Below are 16,125 nucleotides of genomic sequence, written 5' to 3'. Positions count from 1 at the left end.
CAGTAGGTTTTAAAGCTGTAAGAGTACTTACTGTACCTGAAAGATTTTCTAGTTTTGATTTAACAATGACTATTAGAATTTTAACAAGACTTTTACCTCCATTAAAGCAATTCAAGAAAGATTTTTTGCTGAGCTCATAGTCAATGTAAATAAGTCTACATAATTATAAAGTCTCTCCCAAAATAAAATACTCTTGAATTCTGATTTTAGCAAACTTAATTTTTCATGAGTCCAAATACCACATATTTTAATAAAATCCTGCCTCTGAAATAGGTCATCTGAGCACCCCTCTGAACACGCAGTCCAGGTTCTCACCTCCTCATGCCCAAATACCTCTACCGTTTCCATCAAGTGCTCCTTCCCATCTCGCTAAGGCTGCAACACATGGCACCATGGCCGGACTTCTCACCACAAAGTGCTTCTTCCACTACACTGTCCTTTCACTTCTAAATCCTTCACTGGTTTCATCCATGTGTCTTAAACATGTCACAGTGTCTCATCACAAAGACTAATCTTCCACAGGAAGCTCCTAGTATGGTCAGTCTATCCTAACACAGTAACTGCTGTTTTGTTCTTTTCCCCACAAGTCACATCCTCTACGTCTCTTTTCATTTCTCCCAATCCAACCTCCCTTCTCTAGCCCCTACTGCACTGAAAACATTTCAGGATGAGCATTTTATGTATGGCTTTACACCTTCTTTCCTATGTCTTTTTCCTAAGGACATGGTACGCAACATGTCATGCCCTTCACTGGCCACAAAAATAGAGTGCCAGGCACCCAGGAGCCTCCATAAACTCTGAAAAGCCACCACAGTGCATGAGATGGGAGGTCACACTCCATCTGAGAGCAAATGAAACAAATGTGAGACAAAATAAATCACTTCCTGTTACATGACCAGCTTGTCATAGAATCAGGACTATAACTCTGGTCTCCAGATTCAATGCTTAGTGTTCTGCCATGACCAAGTGAATGAGAAAAAATATTCTTTAATAACTTTTAATAAAGTCAACATATTCTGAGTGATTCTACAAGTAAATATTTTTGAAATATAAAAATGGTTTACACTCAAATCATGATAGATGAACTGCACTTACTGTCAACAGCAGACATTACATTTGGTACTATTTAGAAGAAATTTTACATATGTGTCTAAAAATTTAATACCACTCCTTGATAAGAAAGTATTCTCATTTCTAGAGCTGTCCAAAAAGGAGACTTTTTAAAAATCTCAATTCAAATCTTACTTGCAAATTAAATTACTGACTTAAAAAACAAGCCAATAAAAGTTTATCCCAGAATCCAAGTAACTGTATCCTTACACAGTTAATTGCTTAAAAGTACTAGATATTAATTCCAATACAGATTTCACAAAATGCATGTGATATAACCTAATCAATTTGCATTTGTCATTTCCTTTTTTGCACATTTATTTAAAATATAAGGATGTGAGGAAATCTTACCTTCTTGATAGGCTCCATCTGCCATGACTAAATGAAGAATCTTGGCATAAAGATGCTGATGTTCATTTCCCAAAATATTCTGAACTATTGTTGAACAAATCTCAATATTTTCATCTTCGTCTTCATGAACAGCCTATACCAAATTTCCAAATATAAATATTTTAATGTTAACCTTCTCTAATTGGAGGCTTTATTATTTCCAGTAAGTCTACTGATCAAGAAAAACCACTGCCATTTCACACTAATTCAAACACAGAGTATTTCAAAATTAAATGAAATGTTTTAGCTGACATTTTACTTGCCTTTATTTTTTCATAAACCTCAAAGAACTTTTCGAAGCCTATTTCCTGTTCCAGGTGAAGCCTCAGTTCCTCTAAATGATTAAAGACACTATCATATTCACATTCACTAGTTATCTCCCCATCACTGTTATCTAAAACACATAAATAAAAAGAAGACATTTCATGATTTAAAAGACTGAATAAAATAATTCTTGCCATAACTGATTCTACTCCCGTGATAAGGGAATACTGTCATTGGGATAGACTACTTGTACTTTCAATATAAAGTTTCTGTCATTATAATACTTGTGTATTTAGTTAACCAATGTATGTATATATAAATGTCTTTAATAACAATGATACTTTAGAAATGTTTTCTTTCACAGACATTAGCAGTAAATCAGGTTAAGAATAAAAACATTCTAAGAGATATCAGCCACTCATGTACACCTGTGGTGGATTCATGTCAATGTATGGCAAAACCAATACAGTACTGTAAAGTAAAAAAATAAAATTTTTTAAAAAAAAAGGAAAACGCATACCCATACATTCTATACTGAGGCAACCAATCCTAACTACTACTTTTAAAAACTTGATATTAAATATGGGGCAAAACATGAAAGAGCATGCAGCTGACCTAAGATACGTATCATAACACTTGGAAGGCATCTAAAAGGGATTATAAATGCTTTGTAAGTTTTATGTCATGTACATGCTCAACCAAAGTAATTTGAAAAATTCTAATAAAAGAAAAATTAATTAAATTATTAATTATTAATAATTATATTATTATTAAATTATTAATTATTCCTTTTCATATTATCTCTTCTTCCCGAATAAATCATTGTTTAAATACACAATTTTTCTGTGCATCTTAGGGTCAATGATATGAATAAGGAACTGTTTTCAAATTAAAAACAAAGTATCAAGGTTTTAAAAACTGCTTTTAGTTTAATCCTGCTGGTTGAGCACTATATATGGAAGCCCTTTGTAAAACACAAACAGCTAAGAAAATTAAGTTACCATCGTTAGTACCAGGAAAATAAGTCAAAAAGTAAAGGATAACAGAATAAAAATGCTTCAAAAAAGCATTTCCATACTTTGTTGTTGTTATTGTTTAGTCACTAACCCATGTCCAGTTCTTTGCGACCCCATGGACTATAACAGCCCACCAGTCTCCTCTGTCCATGGGGTTTCTCAGGCAAGAATACTGGAGTGGGTTACTATTTCCTTCTCCAGGGGACCTTCCTGACCCAGGGCTGGAACCCACGCCTCCTCCACTGGCAGGTGGGTTCTTTACCACTGAGCCTTATTTTAGTGGAAAAGAAATGGAGCAATGATGTATGCACACTGTGAGAAAGAGAGTGAACAAAAGCCAGCGATGCAGAGCAGGGTCAGCCTTATTCAAGGATGGATGTAGCTCGTGTCAGAGGTCAGAGAGAGACACTCTGTTCGATATCAGGGCCACCACGCACCCGAGTGCCACTCCTCATTGAGGGCGCTCTCGCTGCTGGGGTTGTCATCCTCCTCGCCCGCGTCCGTGCCGTTGGCAGCCTGCTCAGCGTCATCACTGGTCTTCAAGCCCGACTCCTCCTCTTCGCTGTAGTCCTCCCCTGGCTGCTCCCGCAGCAGCTGCTCCATGGAGGCTTGGAGCTCCTGTAAGTCTGTGTCAGCCTCTTCAAACACACTGAAATTTAAAAATTACAATATCACCAAAACTTTTCTTTGTTCTGAAATTTTACTTCAACTCAATATGCACACACTCCTTTCCACTTAAAAGTACTCGTTGTGATCTGAAAAACACCTATTAGTAGTATTTAACAAAGGAAATAAGTATTCACACAACTGATAAATAAAGTATACAACACACGTTCTAGAAATACGTAAGCCAAGTGAAGTGAAGTCGCTCAGTCATGTCCGACTTTTTGCGACCCCATGGACTGTAGCCTACCAGGCTCCTCTGTCCATGGGATTTTCCAGGCAATAGTACTGGAGTGGATTGCCATTTCCTTCTCCAGGGGATCTTCCTGACCCAGGGATCAAACCCAGGTCTCCCGCATTGTAGATAGACGCTTTACCATCTAAGCCACCAGGGAAGTCCAAAAGATGGCTTATATAAAGCTGTCCTGATTTGTCAAAGAGAATCATGTAACTATCAACATTATTAATTCCTTAAGTTTTAAAAAATGTTTCAACATTTAAGGGCCAGACTAAATATTCTATTTTCATATAGTTTTAAAGGTTCAGTAAAATCTTGGTGTGGATGTATGAGAGCTATGCACCAACCTCACTGGGGTGGAGGTGAGGGGATTGTGCTGCCTTCTACTTTCATTCAATTACAAATGTGGAAATGAACTGATTTACACAAGTAAGATCTTACATTCATATAATACCTTAATTTCTAAAGTGGTTTATCTTATTATTTAAATTTTATCCACACAAAACTCACTTTAGAAACATGAGAACTATGAATCAAAGTGCTCAAGTGACGTGTCAAAGCCACACAGTCAATAAATGACAAATACGAGACTTAGTGCTAGGCCTTCTGCTCACTTCTACAAGATCCTAGAAGCACTCAGCAACTCCATTCCTGAGGAGCTGCTCTCTCTCCTTGAGGCAAGTAAATGGAAAAACCTGTAGGCTAAGAGTTAATTCGAGTGCTAGATGCATGAAGTCCTCTGAAAGATGAGGGACCCATATTGAGGATTCCAACTTGCAGAAAAGCAATATCAAGCAGAACACAAGACTGATGAAGGCCTTTCTTAAAGTTTAGACTCTAATGAAATAAACAAGTATTTACTGAAGAACTAAAATAATATTATTATGAGACTTTATATAAAACTTTCATTAACAGAAAAATAATTTTTAATGCAGAAATATCTTTATTTTGTACTTATATGTACAAACACCTACACTGTGACATTGCAGCAGCTACAGAAAAGCAAACATCATGATCTCATCAGAATGAGGAAGAGAGAGTGACTAATCGTTTGGATCATCCTTCTCTGAGCATTTAGCTTACCATTTCATTATCATACTAACATACCATGCACATCTGCTAGGTACCACTGCAGTCCAAGGGACTGTCAAGAGTCTTCTCCAACACCACAGTTCAAAAGCATCAAATCTTCAGCACTCAGCTTTATTTATGGTCCAACTCTCACACCCATACATGACTACTGGAAAAACCATACCTTTGACTAGACTGCTTTTTAATATGCTGTCTAGGTGGGCCTTAGAAAGCATCACTATGAACAAAGCTAGTGGAGGTGATGGAATTCCAGTTGAACTATTTCAAATCCTGAAAGATGATGCTGTGAAAGTGCTACACTCAATATGCCAGCAAATTTGGATAACTCAGCAGTGGCCACAGGACTGGAAAACATTAGTTTTCATTCCAATCCCAAGGAAAGGCAATGCCAAAGAATGCTTAAACTATCACACAATTGCACTCATCTCACATGCTAGTAAAGTAATGCTCAAAATTCTCCAAGCCAGGCTTCAGCAATATGTGAACCGTGAACTTCCAGATGTTCAAGCTGGTTTTAGAAAAGGCAGAGGAACCAGAGATCAAATTGCCAACATCCGCTGGATCATGGAAAAAGGAAGAGAGTTCCAGAAAAACATCTACTTCTGCTTTATTGACTATGCCAAAGCCTTTGACTGTGTGGATCACAATAAACTGTGGAAAATTCTTCAAGAGATGGGAATACCAGACCACCTGACCTGCCTCTTGAGAAACCTACATGCAGGTCAGGAAGCAACAGTTAGAACTGGACATGGAACAACAGACTGGTTCCAAATAGGAAAAGGAGTACGTCAAGGCTGTATATTGTCACCCTGCTTATTTAACTTATATGCAGAGTACATCATGAGAAACACTGGACTGGAAGAAGCACAAGCTGGAATCAAGATTGCTGGGAGAAATATCAGTAACCTCAGATATGCAGATGACACCAGCTTTATGGCAGAAAGTGAAGAGGAGCTGAAGATCCTCTTGATGAAGGTGAAAGAAGAGAGTGAAAAAGCTGGCTTAAAGCTCAACATTTGGAAAATTAAGATCATGGCTTCTGGTCCCATCACTTCATGGGAAATAGATGGGGAAACAGTAGAAACAGTGTCAGACTTTGTTTGGGGGGGCTCCAAAATCACTGCAGATGGTGACTGCAGCCATGAAATCAAAAGATGCTTACTCCTTGGAAGGAAAGTTATGACCAACCTAGATAGCATATTCAAAAGCAGAGACATTGCTTTGCCAATGAAGGTCTGTCTAGTCAAAGGTATGGTTTTTCCAGTGGTCATGTATGGATGTAGACTTGGACTGTGAAGAAAGCTGAGCATCAAAGAACTGATGCTTTTGAACTGTGGTGTTGGAGAAGACTCTTGAGAGTCCCTTGGACTGCAAGGAGATCCAACCAGTCCATTCTAAAGGAGATCGGCCCTGGGTGTTCTTTGGCAGGAATGATGCTAAAGCTGAAACTCCAGTACTTTGGCCACCTCATGCAAAGAGTTGACTCATTGGAAAAGACTCTGATGCTGGGAGGGATTGGGGGCAGGAGGAGAAGGGGATAACAGAGGATGAGATGGCTGGATGGCATCACTGACTTGATGGATGTGAGTTTGAGTGAACTTCAGGAGCTGGTGATGGACAGGGAGGCCTGGCATGCTGCAAGTCATGGGGTTGCAAAGAGTTGGACATGACTGAGTGACTGATCTGAACTGAACTAGGTTGGTCATAGCTTTTCTTCCAAGGAGCAAGTATCTTTTCATTTCATGGCTGCAGTCACCATCTGCAGTGATTTTGGAGCCCAGCAAAATAAAGTTTGTTACTGTTTGCATTGTTTCCCCATCTATTTGCCATGAAGTGATGGGACCGGATGCCATGATCTTAGTTTTTTGAATGCTGAATTTTAAGCCAACTTTTTCCTTTTAATAAGATTAAGATCTTTTATGAAATGAGCAGTGAAAAAACTGTCTTGGGGACTTTAAAATCTGGTCCTGAATTTTCTTTTTAGTAGATTTTTTGGATAAATGACCATATAAAGTTTGGATCAAGAAATCTGTTTCCCAAAGAAAAATGTCAAGTGAAATTTCCCTATATGCATATGGAGTAGCTTTCTTGGAAAAAACTTAGTTTTCAAATTTTCAAAATAATATTAAAAGCTTCTAACTTTAATTTGAAAATAGAATTGTTATCAACCAGTAATTAAAAGAATATCTACAAATAAGCTATAGCTACTCAGATAGAAATTCATTACTTACAAAAATTTTTTGGAAAAATACTGTTACCCAGAATTTTGTCAACCACAGAAGTGTTGAAATGTTGCCCCATTTTTCAACTGGCTTAATAAAAATACAACATAAAGTGCTTAAAGAGCAACCATAGCCAAACTGAAGCAAAGATAAAAAGGTGACTTTTCCTCCAAATTTTGAGGGTACCAGCTAAAATCTACAGAACTCTATGTGAAAAAAAAGTCAACTTTTATTTTTTGCTTGCTATGTTGCATGGCTTGTGGGATCTTAGTTTCCAACTAGGGATTAAACTTGGGCCCCTGGCAGTAAAAATGTGGAGTGCTAACCACTGGACCACCAAGGAATTCAAAAGTCAACCTTGAAAAGATAAACTCTGGTTAGAAATTTAGACTTTTGGACTCTGAGGGAGAGGGTGAGGGTGGCATGATTTGGGAGAATGGCATTGAAATATGTATACTATCATGTAAGAAACGAATCGCCAGTCTATGTTCGATACAGGATACAGGATGCTTGGGGCTGGTGCACAGGGATGATCCAGAGAGATGATATGGGGTGGGAGGTGGGAGGGGAGTTCATGATTGGGAACTCATGTACACCCGTGGTGGATTCATGTCAATGTATGGCAAAACCAATACAGTATTGTAAAGTAAAATAAAGTAAAAATAAAAATTTAAAATAAAAAAATAATAAAATAAATAAAAATAAAATTAAAAAATCTATGAACTTTCAGAAGTCGAACAATCCATGTTAGCAACACCCAAATCAATCAATCAATGTTATTCCTACCCTAAAGAAGACCTCCAGTTACTTCCCTTCAAAGAGTAACCAGCATCCTCAATTCCAATGCATGAGATAGGTCAAAAAAAAAAAAAAAAAGACATAGGGTAGCTGGAAGGATATTAAAAACAAAACAAAAACAAAAAACAAGAGCCATGTATATACTGCCTATGAGAACCTCACCTCTCAGATATAAAGATACGCATAGACTGAAAGTGAAGGTATGGAAAAAGATACTCTACATATACAGAAAATAAAAGGAAACTGGGATAGCAATACTCGAGTTAAATGATACAGACTTTCAAACAAGAATGTAATAGGAACAAGAAAGGGCATTACATGATGATAAAGAGGTCAGTCCAACAAAAGGATGTAACCTTTATAAATCTTCATGCATCTAACATGGGAACACTGAGACATAATAAACAGACTTTTGGACTCAGTGGGACAAGGAGAGGGTGGGATGATTTGAAAGAATAGCACTGAAGCATGTACACTTCCGTATGTAAAACAGATAGCCGGTGGGAGTTTGATATATGACACAGGGCACCCACAACTGGTGCCCTGTGACAACCTAGAGGAATGAGGTGGGGGGAAGTGGGGGAGGGACGTTCAGAAGGGAGGGGATGCATGTATGTCTATGGCCAACTCATGTTGACGTATGGCAAAAACCATCAAAATATTGTAATTAATAAATAAAAAATATTAACAGCAATAAGGGAGAAATAGACAAAAAAAAAAAACTAACAGGTAAGCCTTAAGAAAAACAAAAGCAGAAAAAAAAATGCATCAGATACAGTGTTCTTGGCTCAAGAATTATAGGGAGAAAAATTGTGAGACTGGTACCAAGCTTTCAATCAGATCAAAACATACATTCTTTCTATGGAAAGGCAGAGGTAAAAAGGAGAAACTTAAATTCCATGGGGTTGCAAAGAGTCGGACACAAGTGAGTGACTGAACTGAACTGGACTGAAATTTCAAAAGATCAAAAAATAAATCATAAAAACAATAACATTTGGCAACCTACTTTCCTGGTGACTTGAAAACACTTCTCAACCTCTCTGGTTTTATTTCCCCAAAAGGTCAGCAGCATGTGTCAGATGCTGAGCAGGCTGACTGGCATCAGGGGAGGTGAAGGGTGTTATTGTCTAAGCACTGCCAGTTCCTGCCGCTTTTAGAAGTGTTGGTTAAATTTTCCTCCAGGCTTAAGTAAGATTCATCACGAATCAATATGGAGGGAATTTTGTGAAAACAATTAAGTTACATGTAGAACTCACATGGGAGTATGTGCACACACACACACACACACACACACCCTATTCCACCTGCCAGCAGGAATCAATAAGGAGGGAATTTTGTGAAAACAATTAAGTTACATGTAGAACTCACATGGGAGTATGGGAGTACTTCACTGTACTTTAAATACATTGTAAAAAGTTACAGGAGTAGTGAAAGGTCAGCTACAGATTATGCTTGAAAAGTATGGGGGAGTCACCCTCTCTAGAACATGTGTACACTCAGAAATCCTGTTAGAGTCGGTATCTAAAGGTAATTGCGCTCACATGTCCTCAGAGTCTGACGGTCCTTCCTTAACATGCTCATCTTCCATTTCAAGATTGTCCTGACGTCCATCTCCCACGGTGGGAACATCCATCAGTGTTCTGAACAGTTTAGAGAGGTCTGGAAGTGAACATGTCCGCAACATCTGAAAAAATGCAACAGATTTCTTATCAGGAGTGAGACAGTGAGAAAATTAAAATGAGAGGAAAAAATTAGAAAACGGGAGCTAGTAATAATTTTGTTAAATATATATATATATATGCATCAACCACCCATTTAGAGCTAAAAGCGTCTCAATCTAAGCTGAAAATCTACTTCTCTTAAACTTTAGCTCAGTATTTTATCAAGGATGAAACTAAGCCTGTGAGTGAGTTCTGCTTGGGCTTCTCTGAGAAGTGGCCTTTACAAGTCACAGAGGGTCTTCATCTGGGGAGCACACGTGGAGTGGAGCTGGAGCTGAGTCAGGACTTTCTCACTCACGGCTCTCCATCCCTCTGCCACGGCACGTCTGCTGATTCTTCCTTTCACTTTCTGAAAAGTACACTGTCCAAGATGCTTTGTGTGCTTTTGTTCAAACTGGCTAAGTACCATCCCACACAAACTGGTTGCCCTTTCTATTACTTTATCTTACTGGTCAATACTGATTAAATTAGAGGCCTTCAATTAGAGCAAAGAAGTTCCCACTATTGCCTCCCTGAGCAATGGACTGCGAGTGGTACCCTTCCCACCAGAAAAGACGGCTGGAAAGACAGGCACTCGATGTTCATGCTGAGAAGCACCAGGAACAATGGGGTGAAGACCTGAGCACACTGAGATGAGAAAGAACAGCACAGTGGAGGTACTTAAAATGTGAATTAGTACTGCACACGGCCAGAATAACAGGAATAGCCCCTGTCCAGCACTCTCAGAGTGATCAGAGTGAAGGACAGACAGGGCTATGATCCACACATCTAGAGAAGTCAGTCTCAGGGCTGGGTCAACCCTACCGGAATCTGTAAGACCTGAAACATGACTGTTAAGGCCCAGATAAGATCCAAAAACTAGATGGGAGACTGTGCAGAACACACAATGTTAACTGGGTAAGAAAAGGTATGTACTTGGCCAAATCTACTGGTACAAACTCCTTTTGAAAATAAAAAAGAATAGATTTCTATTAAGATAATTTACATATTACAGCACACAGAGGAAAAAAAATGGTTATGTGGTACAATATGGTACAGATACATACTACCTGGTTAAAGTATTGAACAATGGTACTGTCAGCAGAATTTACACTTGACTTCTTTGTTGTTCTAATGGTTTGAGCCACGTATATTAGAAACCCAGAGGCTGCAAAACACGCAGCCAGTAACAGTTTACCCAGATACATGCTGATCAATAAAAACAAACAGCATGTATGCATCATATATTTAAATACAAGGGGACCACACAAAGGGATACAGTATTTTTTAAGCTGATACAAATTTTAGCCCTGGTAAAATCACCTCAACTCTAGTTTCCTTCATTAAAATAAACTTCATAGCCCAACACAAAATAACAGAATTAGAAAGAAATTTCAAGTGGTATGTACCTCTCGGAACAGGTTTACACACTCATCAATCCAACAGTTCCTACAGGTCCTGTATTTAAAATCCTAATATTCACAGTCTTTTCTGACAGCCTATCAATGTTTCAGATAGGATATTCATCTTCATACAGAAGAAATTTATATAAGAACACTTTCAGTTCTGTAATTCTGAGTCTACTAGATCTTTTTCATACTGTTTCAATAATATTTTATAGTTCTGACATTCACAGAAAGAAATCCTCCTGAAAATAGCTACTAATCCAGAACATGTTGCCTGACATCTTACTTCATTTCTAGTTAGACTAATTTTTTCCATAATTTTTTGTAGCATAATTTATGAAGCAAACATTTGGTACCATTATAAATCCTCTCAGATTGTGAGAAGATCTCATTTTTATGGAAAGCAAAGTTTTAGAAGACCTCAAAACATTTTTAAAAATACAGTTCTTTTAGATTTCTCATCCTTGGTTCTATTTTTTCTTGACAATGAAGACAACCATGTAAAAAGTGAATGAATTAAGTACTAGTTGCACTAATTAGAACTTCATATGAAATGCTACTTAATTCTATGAACTCAGTTTTTCATCTGTAGTATTTTTCATATAAAATTATGTATTATTCTCCAACTATAGTACAAAACTGTTCATGATGAGCACATTTAACGTCTACCTATTGCAATTCAACTATAACACTAAACCCTCAAAATAGCTTCTACAAATATTTGCTCACTTCAACCCATAAACAAGGCTAAAAATGGAATTAAAACATTAAAACATCATGAACACTTAACAAAGGCAAAAATTATGGACATTATCTAAGAACTGATAGTTTAGCAAATCAAAAGAAGACATTTAAGGACTTGTGCTCTTTGTGAACTGTACATTAATACTTCCCCTCACTCTGTATTTGCTGTACCAAGGCAAGAAATTCTCAAGTTTTTATAGAGATCAGTTTTCCACTCTACTCCCCATTTGAGAAAGTATCAGTGGAACACATCTGGTCTCTCTCAAGCCCTTATTCACTATTCCATTAGATAAGGAAGGTCTAGTGGGAAGGACAAGCAGGTTTTCCATTGGGCAACCTAGTGTCTATCCTTATGTACCTCAGATTGTGAGATCTCATCTTTAAACTACTTTATCTTGACCCATTACAAATTTACCTTCAATAATCATTTATGCGTTACACTTTCAATTCTATTGATACTCTGTTACAATTGTCTTATGAAAGCCGCCACTTTATATATGGTGTTTCCTATCAGAAACAATGCAGCCAAGAAGACAGTGTAAGTCTAGATCTATCGGAAATGCTCCTTCAAAGTAAAAGTGAAATTAAAACGTTTTAAAATAAAAGTTGAAAAAAACTCATTACCAACAGGGTTACCTAAGAGGTGTTAACGAACTTCTTAAAGTGATAGAAAAATAATGTGTATGTGCTCAGTTGCTCAGCTATGTCTGACTCTTTGAAACCCCATGGACTGTAGCCCTCCAGACTCCTCTGTTCATGGGATTTCCCAGGCAAGAATACTGGAGTGGGTTGCCATTTCCTCCTCCAGGGGATTCTCCTGACCTATGTATTGAACCCACATATCTTCAAATTCTACAATAAGTGATGAAGAATGGTTAGCAGGTAAATATAAAAGACTTCCTGTCATAATTTTTACTTTCTCTAAAAGATAATAGAATGCTTAAAGCAAAAATATAGAAATGTATTATGGAATTTATCATACATGAAGAAATAAAATACATGACAATTCCACAAAGGACAGGCAAGAGACTGGAAATGGAAATGTACTGTTGTAAGGTTCTGATGCTATAAATGAAATGGCATAATACTATTTGAATAGAGACCGTGATAATCTAAAAATGTATACTGAAAACTGAGAAGTCTACCAAAAGCAAACAGTAGAGATAAAACACTAAAAAACTCAATCAAAAAGGGAGAATAAAAGCAAAAAAGGAACCAAAAAGAAATGAGACAAATAGAAAACAAATAGCAAAATCATAAGTTTAATCCAATCATATTGATAATGTAAAAATTACATTAAATATAAATGACCCAACCACTTTGATTAAATGACTGTCATATGGTTAATAAGCAAGACTCAACCACATGACAAGGACAGAAAGTCTATATGAAATAAGTCTGATTAAAAGGAAAGGAGGTAGGGACTTCCATGGTGGTCCGGTGGTCAGGAATCCACCTGCCAATGCAAGGGACACAGGTTTGATTCCGGTCTGGGTGGATTCCACATGATGCGGAACAACTCAGCCTGTGTGCCACAGTTACTGAAGCCTGCCTGCCAGGAGCCCATGCTGTGCAACAAGAGAGGCCACTGTAATAAGAAGTCTATGAACTGCAAGGAAGAGTGTCCCCACTTACCACATCTAGAGAAAGCCTGTGTGTACCAACAAAGCCCAGATCACCCAATAAGTGAAGAAATAACCTTACACAAAAATATAAGTTAAAAAATAAAGGATGTAAAAATCTATTCCTTGTAAAGACTAAGCATAAGGAAGCTAGAATGACTATATATTAAAACCAGGAGGCAAAGTACATTTCAGAACAAAGGGGTAGGTCTAGGGATAGAGTGAGTTATTTCATAATGATAAAGGGGTCAATTTATTAAGAAGATATTATTAATTTATATTCAATTGACTGGAAATTTCAACAGTGCTTTCCCAGTAATTGATAAACAAGCAGAAAGAAAAGAAAGGATATAGAAGACTTGAACCACACTATCCCACAGAGACTTCCTAACAATAAATATATCAATTCATCCAGAAAACAGAACAAAACTAAATTCTTACTCACTCAATAACAGAGCTTCAAAATACATAGAGCAAAAGCTGACAGAACTGAAAGAAGAAACGTATAATTATACAAATATAGTTAAAAATTTCAATATTCTATTCTCAGCAACTAAGAGTTAATGTGAAAGTATTAAAGACCAAAAAAAAAAAAGCAATTCAGTAAAGACAAAGAAAGCATGAACACCAACACTGGACTTAATTCTTGACATTGACAGAACAATTCATCCAACAACAGAAGAATCCACACCTTAAGGAGATGTGAGTAGCAGTTACTGCAGCAAAGGAAACTGGAGAGTGACACAAGATATGCCAGAAGGCAGCAGATAAAATAATTATAAAAGAAGAATGCATTTCAACTGTTGAAAGAAAAGGGCATAGGAGATCTGCTGATAAGTGATGATCTTGGCAGCAGCAGCTTCAATCTTCAATGGAGGAGTGGCTCACAGCCACACTATGATGTACTGGGAAATGAGGAGAGGGGAAAAAGCAAAGACACAACAAAAAGCTGTTGGGTGTGAGCTGAGGGGGATGTGAGCTGAGGGGGATGTGAGTTCCTGGAAGTTTACCGTTCATGATGGGAACCATCAGAGCGTGGGTGTGGATGGAATGGCCCATCTCAGAGAAAGAAGTTCACGACACAGGCCAGAGAAGAAAAAAGACGCAGCTTCCTCGAGAGGCTGAGGGAGGTTAGGCTCCAAAGATTAAGAAGAATTTCCTTTAATAGAAAAAAAGGACACAGGCACAGAATGACTTAACAGTGAGAAAAAAAGAACTTTGGGGAATTTCCTGGCGGTCCAGAGGTTAAGGCTCCCTGACGCCCCTGAAGTGGGGCACAGATTCTATCCCTGATCAGGGAACTAAGATCCCACATGCAACGTGGCAGGGTCAAAAAGTAAAAAAATAAACAGATAAAAAGAAAAAATACCATCAATATTGTAGTTAATCAAAGAAAAATAATAAATGTGAAATACTATTAAATGGATAGTTTTCCATTTGAGGAGCATACTTGCCTTTGGGTTGTTTGCATCAAATAGACCAGTTGAAAGTCCAATCAGCAAGGAATTCTGTTTTTTATTTCTTGGTGGTGAATCAGAGTGAGATCGAAGTGGAAAGGATTCTTCTGGTGAACAGAGAACTGACTGAACCTGAGAAACTGCCTTCAGATGCTCAGAATAAACCACTTTATGGAAAAATGGTTCTGGTTGCATAGATTTATCTTTATCATGCTTAGAAGGTGGAGAATCATCCACTCCAGGTTCTGTGGAATAAAGGAAAGATTACATGAACAGTCTACACAATACTCAGCTTTCTAAGTGACAATGAAAAAATTCAGTATTTAACATGAATTATAGGCAAGAAACTCGATGTCTATCAGAAAAACAAAATCAAAATATATATGTGATTTCACTACCTTACAAATAACGTTCAACCCCAGGGTATGTTTTATTATCAGAAAGGAGATTTAATTTGTTACATACTTCTATTATATCAGAAGTTAGAAAATGTAGACACAAATCCAAAGACACGTGAGAAAATACTGTTTAAACATTCATACTTAAGAGTTCCAATTCAACTTCATTCCTATAGGTAAGATATTAAAAAACTGTACTTCTTATATTTTAATTAATAATATTAGAAATAAGAAGACCACTTATTTAATGTCCTCAGATAATGGCTTAGCTTTGGCAAGCAATTCTTTTTGTTTTGAATTTAAGTAAGACAACTGATCAAAAAGGTTTTATTGCCCACATTGACAAACAATACAGGCTTACAAATGCTGAGTACAGCAACCATAAAAAAGAATGAAATTCTGTCATTTGCAGCTACATAGATGGATTAAGAGAATATAATGCTTAGTGAAATAAGTCAGACAGAGAAAGATTAATACTGTATGATATCATTATATGTGGAATCCAAAAAATAATACCAATGAATCTATATACAAAATAGAAACAGGCTCACAGACACGGAAAACAAACATGTATAAACCAAAAAGGAGAGGGATGGGGAGGGGCAAATTAGGAGTATGGGATTAATTATTATTAATTGTAATAATTATATAACTATTATAATAACTATATAGTTATTAATATAGTGATATATTTTATCAATCATTGACCATTATTATTATTTGTTTTATATTCTGCACAAAATAAATAACAAGAACCTACTGTCTGGCACAGGAACAATTCCCAGTATCTTATAATAACCTATAATGGAACCTAACCTGCAAATTAAAAAAATGAATCACTAGGCTATGCACCTGAAGCTAAAACAGTATTATAAATCAACTATACCCCAAAAATGTAATAAAAAATAAATACAGAGTACAGTGTACTATGCCTATAACATTTTTTAAGTGATTAAGGTGAATGGTAAGCAATGCTCTCTATTAACATACAGTCCAAATGGAACA

General features: G+C 37.0%; 1 protein-coding gene across 9 annotated transcripts in view; it reads right to left on the bottom strand.

Annotated features, from left to right (window-relative positions):
* NEK1 (NIMA related kinase 1) overlaps positions 1–16,125 on the bottom strand; it is a 124,866-nt gene that overhangs the window by 3,609 nt on the left and 105,132 nt on the right. For 6 of the 9 annotated variants that reach the window (XM_069576788.1, XM_069576792.1, XM_069576789.1 and 3 more), the window contains 5 exons: positions 14,720–14,967; positions 9,335–9,477; positions 3,218–3,429; positions 1,764–1,894; positions 1,462–1,594 (listed from right to left, as the gene is read on the bottom strand). In XM_069576788.1, coding sequence (XP_069432889.1) covers positions 1,462–1,594; positions 1,764–1,894; positions 3,218–3,429; positions 9,335–9,477; positions 14,720–14,967 — 867 coding nt within the window. The remainder of the gene's footprint in view (positions 1–1,461; positions 1,595–1,763; positions 1,895–3,217; positions 3,430–9,334; positions 9,478–14,719; positions 14,968–16,125) is intronic. The other 3 variants (XR_011254436.1, XR_011254438.1, XR_011254437.1) reach the window with 1 other exon arrangement.

The sequence above is a fragment of the Ovis canadensis genome, chromosome 2 (assembly GCF_042477335.2).
Source record: "Ovis canadensis isolate MfBH-ARS-UI-01 breed Bighorn chromosome 2, ARS-UI_OviCan_v2, whole genome shotgun sequence".
Taxonomy (NCBI): domain Eukaryota; kingdom Metazoa; phylum Chordata; class Mammalia; order Artiodactyla; family Bovidae; genus Ovis; species Ovis canadensis.
The sequence above is the reverse complement of the archived record's forward strand: the minus strand, read 5'-3'. Positions and strand labels throughout refer to the sequence as shown.